This window comes from Amblyomma maculatum, chromosome 10, assembly GCF_055883805.1.
Source record: "Amblyomma maculatum isolate TAMU_Amacu chromosome 10, ASM5588380v1, whole genome shotgun sequence".
NCBI classification, from domain to species: domain Eukaryota; kingdom Metazoa; phylum Arthropoda; class Arachnida; order Ixodida; family Ixodidae; genus Amblyomma; species Amblyomma maculatum.
In genome coordinates, this window is record NC_139353.1 from 22010660 (window position 1) to 22022074 (window position 11415).

General features: G+C 42.0%; 2 protein-coding genes across 2 annotated transcripts; one reads left to right on the forward strand and one right to left on the reverse strand.

Moving 5' to 3' along the window:
- Window positions 1–208: 208 nt before the first annotated feature.
- On the reverse strand, window positions 209–8632 carry Aos1 (SUMO1 activating enzyme subunit 1). Its single transcript, XM_084582172.1, has 9 exons — window positions 8441–8632; window positions 8199–8310; window positions 8058–8117; window positions 7525–7784; window positions 5774–5873; window positions 5178–5280; window positions 4828–4960; window positions 1659–1728; window positions 209–857 (listed from the first exon to the last, which is right to left on the reverse strand). Exons 1-9 carry the CDS (start codon window positions 8536–8538, stop codon window positions 768–770), a joined length of 1026 nt encoding a protein of 341 aa, XP_084438298.1. The 5' UTR covers window positions 8539–8632; the 3' UTR covers window positions 209–767.
- A 131-nt stretch (window positions 8633–8763) lies between these two features.
- Window positions 8764–11402, forward strand: Srp14 (signal recognition particle 14). The gene is made up of 5 exons (XM_084582173.1): window positions 8764–8903; window positions 9092–9164; window positions 10527–10648; window positions 10731–10763; window positions 11292–11402. The coding sequence occupies exons 1-5, from the start codon at window positions 8880–8882 to the stop codon at window positions 11373–11375; spliced, it is 336 nt and encodes a 111-aa protein (XP_084438299.1). The 5' UTR covers window positions 8764–8879; the 3' UTR covers window positions 11376–11402.
- Window positions 11403–11415: the final 13 nt, after the last annotated feature.

Sequence of the window (11415 nt, forward strand, 5' to 3'; positions counted from 1 at the left end):
TGCGCCAGCTTCACAGACGTGATCAACAATGAGTCCGCTTCAGGACCCTAGAAGGTTAGACTCAAAAACACCCAAGTGCCCCCATGTCTTCTGTGCTGAAAGCAAAAACTATCTTATTGACTGCTTAATGCTTCCCTTTAGTAATGACTGCCTTAATAAAGTTTTGTATAACCACAGGCAATACAACACAATACTATACTGCCCACGCCTGTCAGCTAAGGTCGCACATAAGAGGACTTTATTCAAATTCCAATCATCAAACAAGGTAAACAACAGCAGTATGCATTGAGACAGCTTAAAACAGCTGTTTTTGTTTTTTCGAAACAACTATTGGCAATCATTATATAAACAATGAACTGTCCACCCAAGGGTGGGCAAGCATAAATATGTTAAAGAATTATTATAATTTAACACAGATAAATGCCCGTGTAAAGAAAAGGTACATTTTCATTTTCACATAGCATTTGTATACTAAATTCAAATTTATAACAAAAAATGTTTTTCTACCATACTTCAACTTCAATGTATGCTTACCTGTTGAAATAAAAATGCTCCATAGTACAAACTTTCCATAAACATTAAATTGTGAATACTTGGCTTACATAAAAATGCAACTTGGGACAAAGGGGAATGATAGATTTACGAAATGGTGGTCATCGTGTATTGACACGAAATCCACTTTTGCGCACCTTCCCGCTTCATCATTTAGTTACATGGGTGTGATGATGGTCAGGAGCAAAGCTGATGAGGCATGAATCGGCAGGAAGTCATCGACCAATGTTTTCCTGCAATCCGCAGCATTCAATACCATCAAATAGAAAAAAATTTTTCAAAGGAGTGTCCTTGCATGATGCCACCTAAAAAAAAAAAACATAAAAAGACATTCAAGCTTATGAACAGCACAGCTTCACTGCACACCATATGCATAAACACAGTTTGGTAAAAGCTTGAAGGTATGCAAAATTTTGTCTCGGTGTGTTTAAAATTTCTTCTCAGCCTCTTTGCTGTGTCCAACAATAATTACACTGAAAATGAAAACATTACACTGGTCCTACATTAATGCATATACAAACTAATTTTTTCCTCTAACTATAGCTGAGTAGAATTCATTGCCCATGTCCAGAGTCAGTAAAAAGGAGTGTGCTAGCTTGACAAAACCGACATACAGGATCAAAAAAATACACGACACAAAACACAAAGACAGAAACTTAGACACAAAGCAGACACAAATCGCAGACACTCTGCGCTTTTTGTCTCGTGTCGTGTATTTTTTTAACCTGTTTGTCGATTTTGTGAAGTTAGTGCACTCCTTTATTATTATGAACTAGCCCCCTTAAAAGAATTATTCCAGAGTGAGATATGTTATCTTCCTTAGAAAATTTAATTAACAAAAACCTGTATTGTATTTACATTGTACATGCTTTAACTTTTATTCATGTTTTTATTATCATTTGCTGCATCGTTCTCTCTGCTACAAACACTCCTTTTTTGTTACATAAAAACTGCATTTTCTACCCCCACCCTGTAACTACCTTTACCAGCCAACAGTATTGGAAATTTAAAAAGCTGCAATTTGTGAAGTTCGCTTGTTATCAAACTGAACATCTCTGCAGCTTGACGATAATGGTGTAGATGTGCAAAGTAACCACGAAACCAACCTTGATGATGTCTTGAGCCAGGACACCCCCGACCACAGCACAAGTGGCGCACATTTCCTTTGCAATAGTGCTGAAATGCAAAAATAAGACAGCAGAGATACAGCCACTTGTAAGCACCAGAAGATCACCCGCCAATAACTTCCACGGCAAAAAGTACCTTATTAATGTTCTCGAAAGCTTGCAAGCACTATAAGCACTACTGAAAGCTGCCCACACTGCTGCTGGCAACTTGAAGCGGGAGTTTTTGAGCTTTGCAAATATTCAATACTCTTTTTCATGGCAAAAAGGAGTGCACATTTCGCACAGGCATAAATCAATCCCCAAGTACCAATGAGGATAGCTATACAGCCAAACCTCAATACATTGGTAAAATGAAATTCGCAAAGTAATTTCTTTTTCTGAATCTCTGCATCATTAAAAAGCGCACATTGCCCTCTTCCCCCTCCCTTTGTTATGTATACGTATAAACTTTTTATGTATAAATGCTTCACGGACAGTGTTTTCCAAGTGGACTAAATGGTTAGTTGTGGAAACCACATAGGTGAATGTCTAGAAGTTGCCGGGACTGAAGGACAAAGGTCAGTCTGATATTTAAAACATTTTCAAATGATTTTGCAAAACAGCTTGTGAGAGCTATGGGTCTATAACTACCAGGGGAGGTTTGTGGTTTCCCTGGTTTCAGGAACGGTACAATAATAGCTTTCTTCCGGGCCTCGGGGATAGTTCCGAATAACCATGTTTTATTGAAACACTTCGGAAGTGCTTCTCTGGAAGGTGTGAAAAGATGAGCGAGCATTCAGAATATATTTCGTCCGGCCCAGGTGCTGTCTTTTTACTGGCAGATAGAACCCCGTTTATTTCTTGGTCTGTAAATAAAGCAATATATACTAGTTCATTTGTGTTCCCACTTGTTGGAAGTTTTCGTTTTTTGGCTACGTCTTTGTACTTCATAAAAGATTCTGTATAATGCAAAGGGCTTGAAATTATGGAAAGATGTTCAACCTAAAATATATGCCTGCTCTTCTATGCTCGTTTGTATGCCATAGCCCATTAGAAAAATGGAATTGTGAAAGGGGAGAAGGTGCCCTCGAGTTTATGAACTTGCTCCTACACTTTTTCGATGCTTTAGTGCTGCAGCTCAACTACCTGCATTCTCACAATAACCATGTCTGAAGCCGCTTTGACCTTTGACCTTTCCGAGGGACTCCAGGTGTCTACAGAAACAAGTGTGACAGATACTGCGCCTTTCCTGTAAACAAATTCTAGAACACCGGTGAATTTCGATGCGTTCAACGGAACGGTGGTTGTGCTCAACAAGGGCCGCACAATAAACCGTGTGCAACAGTAATGCTCCGGTTTTTGCATTTCTCCCCTGCAGATTCTGCAGTGCTTTTGGAACGTTTAGTGCTACAGCACACATGTAATGTGTGGTCTGGAAACATGGCCACCTAATTAACACAGCAAAATAATGTTCAATAATTTAGACAGAGCAAACACAACCCTGTCAAAACGACCTACTGCTGCATGATATTCCATGATTAACTGAGTTAAACCATCTGTATTTTTTTAACTGTTTATTAAATGAAATACTATAAGCTTGCCAGGAAGTTCTCTCAGCTTTTCAACGGACATATCGAGCTTTAGCTGCTTCAAGTTTGTGAGGCTTTTTTGCTGGATATCTGCGAAAATACCTCCAGGCTTTGTTTTGTTTTCTTTCTGCTTCCTTACATTCCCACAAATACCAAGACATTTTTTTTTCGCGCAACCCCCGAGGAATGTGGGATAGCTAGGTCATCATCATCAGCCAGACTATACCCACTGCAGGGCAAGGTCATCATCATCAGCCAGACTATACCCACTGCAGGGCAAAGGCCTCTCCCATTTTCCTCCAATTGGCCCGGTCCTGTGCTAGCTGCATCCACTTGAACCCTGCGAACTTCTTAACCTCGTCTGCCCACCTAACTTTCTGCCGCCCCTGCTACACTTTCCTTCCCTTGGAATCTAATTTGTTACCCTAAACGACCATCGGTTATCCTCTCTTCGCACTACATGGCCTGCCCATTCCTGCTTGATTTCCACTAAAATGTCTAACTTATGTTATTTCTCTGACCCCCTCTGAGCGCTTCCTACCTCTTAACGTTACACCTACCATTTTTCGTTCCATAGCCCTCTGCGTTGTCCTCAACTTAAGTAGAACCCTCTTGGTTAGCCTCCACGTTTCAGCCCCATAGGTGAGTACAGGTAAGATGCAACTGTTGTATACTTTCCTCTTGAATGATACCGATAAGCCGCTAGTCATAATCTGCAAAAACTTGCCAAATGTACTCCATCCCAATCTTATTCTCCTAGTCATTTCTCTTTCATGAACTGAATCTGCGGTTACTAGCTGTCTTAAGTAGACATATTCGCCCGCCACTTCCAGTGCTACTATGGTAAACTGCTGTTCCTTCCAAAGCTGTTGAACATTACCTAGCGTGGCTACCTATACTCAGCAATATAATGTAGTACAATTATGTTTTGCGATTTCACCGAAGAATGTAGCAGTGCAATTTTTCTACTTAAAAGAAATTTTGTCACCTATGATCTAAACTTGGCCATGGTTACATAAATAATATGATCATGTATATTAGCAGCCTAGCGGAATATCTTTTAACCCATGCCTAAAATGACCAGACTGTTACAAAGTCACTGTTCATTTGTTAACAACCAAGCCATTGAATTAATGTCCCTGTACGAAAAGCTTAACATAATCACTACCATGTGCAGAAATGCGCAATCATTCTTGAAAAACTTTAGAAGAGATGACTGATGCTGCAAACTTTATGACCTCTCCAGTACAGCTGCTTCACGACAGATAAACCAGTTTTCTAAGCTAGAAGTTTTCTAAGCTAAGGCCAACCTACGTGGTACTGACTGCAATGGCATGTGCAAGATTCCTGTAGCTGACAGTCCACTTATAAATGCGTAACAGTGAAGTAACTGGTCATCAAACTCAACAGTGCAGGCTACCACTTGTCAGCAGCTAGTTGTCCAAACTTTCCGATTGAAGGAGGCTTCAACTGTACTGTACTGCACTGCCTCTTTGAGACAGGCACTGTGATGAGCATCACGTGCCATGAAGTACTGAACTTGTGCAATTGGGTCAGTTGTGAACAAGAAGTGGACTTACTCAAAGAGGCGGTCAGGCAAGCGTTCCTTATCAATAGCCAGGTCCGACGTGACCTGGTCTCTCAGCTTCAGCAGCTCCTCCCTGTCAGACTCACAAGCGTCAATTTGGTGCTTATCAAAAAAGCGCAGCAGCACTGTGGGGGAAAAAAAATGGATCAGGAAAAAACGGCATGTGAAAGACGAGAGCAACTCCGAAGTTGAAACACTAGAATGAGACATCAAGGCCTACGACAACTCAGTTTCAGCTACGTACACCTCGAGGATGCAATCCTCCAAAACATAAAGGCGAAAACGTATTATAAAGCACAGATGCTGGTAAGCTTTGCATAGGGTATTTCGCGCATGCCTCACCATGAACCATAAAGAAGAGGGGCGATGTCTTTCTGTCCAGGCCAGTGCCTGCTTTGCCAGCCTTTACTTGGAGCGCTCTCGATAGTGGCACACCAGACATCATCTGTAACAAAGACAACAAATTGCAGCAGATGCCCTGCTCTTGCCCAACAAGGTGCCCTCCTCCTAAACCTCTAAGGTCAGTTAGCAGGAAACCGTTCGCCGAGAGAGGACCTAGGTACAGGAACCAAAGTGAGCATTGTAGAACGGTCACAAACACTCCTCGGAAACTTTCCTGCATGAGCCTTAGGACAAGAAAGCTACAGACAGTAAAAGTACAAGGAGATCAAAGTATGGAGAAGATGATGTGCTGTTTTTGGCACTGGGATGCGACTTTCAACGTTCGAAACCGGCCCAGCATTACTTCCGCCACACGCTCTACACGTTCCGCTGGTCGACCGAGGCGGTTCATTCTGTAGCGCTTTAGGTCGGTTCAGGCACCCAGCTCTGATCGCTCAGTCGAAATTGCCAATACATAAGGACTTTGGCTTGAGAAAGCCCTTGAGAAGCTTGAGAGAAGCTTGAAAGGCTTGAGAAGCACAAAAATAGGCCCTTACTTTCTGAACCACTGCACTTGTGTGGTCATCCAACTTAGGTCTCTTGGCGAGGCTTGGTCCTGCTTTGCTGCCTTTGGCACCAGGAAGGGTCGGCAGCTCTCTGACACAGAGCAGCAAAAAACGAAAATACCGTTCTTCAATATCCAGACATGAGCTAAAACACTTCATTGACTCCACCCCACTGCAGCAGGCTAATATTAGGCACTGCTTTATGATTAAGGTGTGTTCAAGCACAAGAAAAATCAGGTTAGAACTAGAAGCCACTTATACATTCTTACAACTTTTCTTGCAAAGTAAAGAGGAGCACATTAACACAACTCCAGTTTATCCAAGTCTTTTCATCACTGTAAAATGATTCATTTTAGTTCATTATTGCTTTAAGGCTTCATTCCCATACAGGATGCTCCTTTCACTAGTGAGGCATAGAGTGGTAATGCATCAAAAATATAAATGCTCATGAAATGTGTCAATGATTGAAAAAAAGCACAGAGAAAATAGCAGTGTGTTCTTGGGAGCATAATGCATTTCTTGCCAGTGGTCTTGTTAGTAATAAAAGAAACTACAATAGTTCTTACTGCTATGGCATAAGCGGCATAAATACAAAAATACATTTTTGCTAGTTGGCATTTTGCCTTTTTTTTGCCTGATTCAGACCTACATCAATTTAACACCGTATCATCAGTGCTGCCTTCTTTCACTACATTATTACACCAATCCAAACAAACAGTTGAACCTGCTTTTTCTATGGTCAGTCGCACAAGATAAATCAGTTTCCCTTCGCTGCCAAATGAAGCATAATAATACAATGTAATAAAGCACTCAACGGAGACCACGAAACAAAATTCCTATGAAAAACTGAGGAGAGCAAGTAAACCAGTAGAATGCAAACACATTTCCACAGGTGCAAAGAAAACTATTCAGGTCTCTGCATATACTTCACCTTCTGTAATAAACCTGTACTGAGAATCAGCCGTCTGCTGCATCCTTGCCTTTAGCCGGGCCAGCACACTGTACTTATTTCAGTCTATAATGATCAGTGTACACGGAAATCACTTAAAACATTTCTGATTTGGGAGAAATGCACATCAGCAAATCTTAGGTTCCTGGTTTGGTCTGATTCATGGGGTTTCAAATTCTAAATTGACTTTGGTTATGAGGGGCACTGTGAGGAGGATGGATAATTTCAATCATCAGGGATTTTTTAACATGCACTTACCTTCAGTTGCACTGAGATGAAAAGAAATATACTACTATTTTAGCAGCTTAAATGACAAATTGGCAGGTTTTCTACAATTTTTTTCACAATCTGTCTTTAATCTTGAGTCTTTCTCCTACAGTGTCAATCTTTGAAGCTCTGACCCATGTTCGTTGAATTCGTTTTCACCTATCTATTGTGTGACAGCAATAAAGGCCCACTGTTGAGTCAGTGCTGCATATGTTTACTCCCTTTATCCTGTCACAGCTGCACTGTGTGTCCTTCTGTAGCATGCTCAAATGTGTTAAAGATTTCCACTAATTCTGGATCACAATGCACAAATATTTGGGAGCAACAATAATGGAGTAATTATTCTGTAAAATCCCATCATTTTTCTCTAACAATGCTCAATGTGTCAAGCTCACGTTCAGCTTTGTAACCTTGCAGCATTGTTTATGATTCAGTCATTCAAAATATATGAACAGTGATATCTGCAAACAGTAATCGAGTCATTCAGGCCAATGCATATCAAAAGCTACCAAAAAGCACAACTTACTGCGCATAAGAATGCTGAATGAGATCACTGAAGAAATAGCCAAATAGACCCCACACATGACCGCAATAGAACTTGACGCCAAGGCTTCGGCACTGGTTGTTGACCTTGGTGAGAGCTTCTGTAGAAAGGCTTGCAGTGCAACATACTATGTCAAACTTGCGAAAGTACTCTGCATCCTTGTTTAGCAGTTCATCATCATCGGCCTCCACTTCCACCATAGGATTCAGGTTCTTCGTGTACGCCTTAGAACTGTGCGCCCTCTGTAACAGTGCAAAAATGTGCAGCAAGGCTAATCAAAAACAGGCAAGGTGACAAGGTAGCCATGCTGTCATTAGGATTTCCAATAAACAAGCCACAAGTAAACGGAGGGTGAAAAACAGTCATGTTCCAGAATATGAATTTCGATGCACTTAACACTTCTTATTGAGAAGCGCAAGCGCTTCTATGACCGCGACAGCGTGCAGTGTATGAGGTGCGTGCACAGAACGCGCGTCTTTCATCTCCAAGCAGAACACAAAGGGGTTAGCGCTTACGTTTTTGCCAACATCGCTTCTGGCAATCATAAATTGAGACGAGAAGTCTTCAGCCGTGACCTGAAAAAGTAAGTCGAGTGCAACTTTATTCGAAGAGCAGATCTAAATTCAGTGCACGAAAGCAGCTACAAACTCACGAACATTTTTGTGATCCAGCAGCGTTATGGACTTGATGCCTGCCAAGACAAGGTTTTTCGCCACCTCCGCTCCCAGGCCGTTCAAGCCGGCCAGAAGGACCCTCACAGCTCGCAACCTGTCATCGAAAGCACAGTTAGTACACCACGGTATTCGATCTTTCCCTTAAAAACACACACGTCACAACCACACTGAATCTATGGAAGCCGGCAGCCGGTGACAGGGCACGAGTTCAAGCAGTTACTTACCGCTTCTGGGATTCTAATCCCCACAGACGTATTTGTCGGTCGTAAAGGCTCGCTTCCTCTTCTGACAACTCTGGAGCAGCAACCTTTACTTCGCCCATAACTCGAGTGTTTTGCTACGAGTCAAAACACACGCGCTTGATACAAACTCCAAGGTGCAACTTTGGCGGCTGTGGCAAATGCTGTGGCTGTGATCGATGCAAGCCGCAAGAACGAACTAAAATTCGCAGCCAATCATAAACACCACAACTATAACCTGATTAACTTTTAATACAATAACTAATAAAGTTATGTTGCTTTAAAAAATTGGCTTGTAGTCTTAATAAATTGTATATTATCCATGGTAGAAGAACAAACCTTGTATTCACATGATAAGCCATGACAAGTCGCTTTCTTTTTCGGTTCATGCGTGGGCCCGTGCGTGTCTTGCACTTGTGGCGGAATGGTTTTGCTCGAAAATGAATCGGTAAATACCTTTGTTGCGATCTGAAAACACGGTGAAGAGCCCTGAAATCACGCATTTGTGTTAAACTAAACTGTAAAGTTTGTTGGCAAAGTATGGTCACAAGTATCAGTATTTGCACCTCCGCTGTCCGTCTAGTTGTTCCTTTCACTCCGTTACTAATATTCTATTTTATTTTTTTCTGTGTGCAGTTTCTCAGTGAACTCACAAAGTTGTTCCAAAAGTACCGGACTTCTGGATCTGTCTACATCACCATGAAAAGATGTAAGTTAATTGATGGCTAATTGTTTTTCCTTACCCCACCTTATGTTGGAATGGAAGTTCAGCATTCTCTAGTATCCTTCTTTCAGCACTCTGTGTTTGTTTCTGCGTTTATTATTTTTTTTTTCAATCTATACGAGTTTTACAGAAGTGTAGGAATCCACAGCTGATACTTCACTAATCATGCACGAGTTCTCTGAAATCTGTTACTAGTTCATCGCGCTTGATGTGTACGACTGCGTTCGCCACTCTTTTTCTGTCTTGGTACCTTCGTAGCGATTATTACAAACCTGCCTTTAGAACTCGTTTGCATGCTTCTTACGCGTCTGGTTGATGTTATTGCATTGGTAGGTAATCACTGCGTGCTCGTGTGCTTTGGTCGGCAATTTTTTTGCAAATTTTGGACACTCATCGGAGGCTGTCAGGCACTCTCAATGAACGTTTTGTGATACCAGTATTTCAATTTCATGACGTTTTTAACGCGTCACGAGACATTGCCAAATTTGCGACAACTGCCAACTCTGGTAAGCCTTATGGCAAGAAGTAGCAGTAATAGTAAAAACATTTATTTCGTAAAAGTAGAGTTAGGCAATTGGGGGTGGGAAAGACATTGATTTGGAGCTTCGGTCGGTTTTCCCATTCAAGGATATCGTTGGCCTCCGCTGCCTCCTTGACCCTTCCCACCAGCATAAGCTCAGTCAGGAGGGCCAGGTTTGGATACCCTTGCATACCGAGTCCGACACGTTGTCCCTAGGCCATGCAGGCACACTTACGGACGGGTTAAATTGGGGCTTTATTTTTGTGTCTGGCCTCGCAACAAAACTTATGATGAGGCATTAATGCTTTCATTTTTACAGCCTGTAAGTAACCTTATACCTCTGTCACAGGGTCACTTTCGATCCTCATTGAAATCGATCTGCATTGAGGTTTTCAAGAAGGATTGAAGCGTCTCGTGCTACATGGGCGTTTTCAATGAGCATTGATAAATTTTCCTCATGTACGCTTTAGAGTTCAGTGATGACGAGGGCATTGATGACCGCTTTCGAGTGTGCTTGAAATCTTGAGAGCGCTTGAGGAAGCAGCTTGAAACAGGCTCGAGCTCAATTGCACTTGAAAGTTGCCGTGTGACAACCTCGCTCTGCATCGAGTTGAATGCAGATCGAGTTCAATGAGGATCGAAACTGTCCGTGTGACAGGGGTGTTAAACGCCCTCTGTAAATTTTTATGCTGTTGTGACAAGCAATGGCTTGTGACCAAGCTAAGCTATAGATGCACAGCCTATAGCTGTTAGAAGTAACTATGTTACTCAAGCATTTTCGTTCACCATTTTTATACCCATGTGTGTAAAACTCTCACTGTATACAGATGACGGCAAAACCAAGCCAAAGCCAAGGCCAGAGAAGCTTGCGGCGAATCCCATCCAGCCACCGGCAGAATACAAGTGTCTACTTAGAGCGCATGCTGGAAACAACAAGATTAGCACTGTGGTAAGGCCCCCAGCAAGTAGCAACACAGGCAGTGGCTAGACAGTGTGCAAGCTTTTTGACAGAAGCTTTTCGTCTATTTCAGATCAATGCCAAGGACGTCAACAGGTTCCAACTGGTGAGCACTTGTATACTTGCCATCGTCATCCTCTTGCTGCGTGCTGCTATGTAGTATGGAGGAACATGAGCTTTCGACTATTTCTGGACACTAACTACATACACAGTATTGTCAGTGCTCATAGGCACAGTCAGGTGCTGCTGTGGAACTGGCAAATTCACCTTAAGGAAGGCTCTCCAAACAGTGGGCACAGACCTGTTGTCTAGCTTTGCTTTAAAAAAAACTTTACTTGCTAGCCTGGGCATACCAAGTGCAAGACAGTTGACTAAGACATACAATACCATTAGTTGGAAAGCCTCATTTGAGCATTTGTCACTTCATTCTTGAGCAGGTGCCAGTTCCAGATTCCTCGAGTTTGCCTTCCTTAACTATTTAGCTCAACTTGTCACGTGTTGCGTAATCATTTTTATTGCTAAAGTAGTTTATAAGAACTTGTGTATGGCGTGCACCAGTTTATGTGAGCAAGTTCCCTGCAGCAACTGGTGTACTTCAAAAAATAAATTTTTCAAGGCAGGCTTTCCCATGCAGGCATATGCCAACCTCCTCAAAGGGAACATTGATGGACTAAAGAAGAAGGACAAGAAGAAGAGTACTGCAAAAGCCACTCAATAAAGCTATTTATTTTTGGTACAGCCACCACAGTGGGAGAATG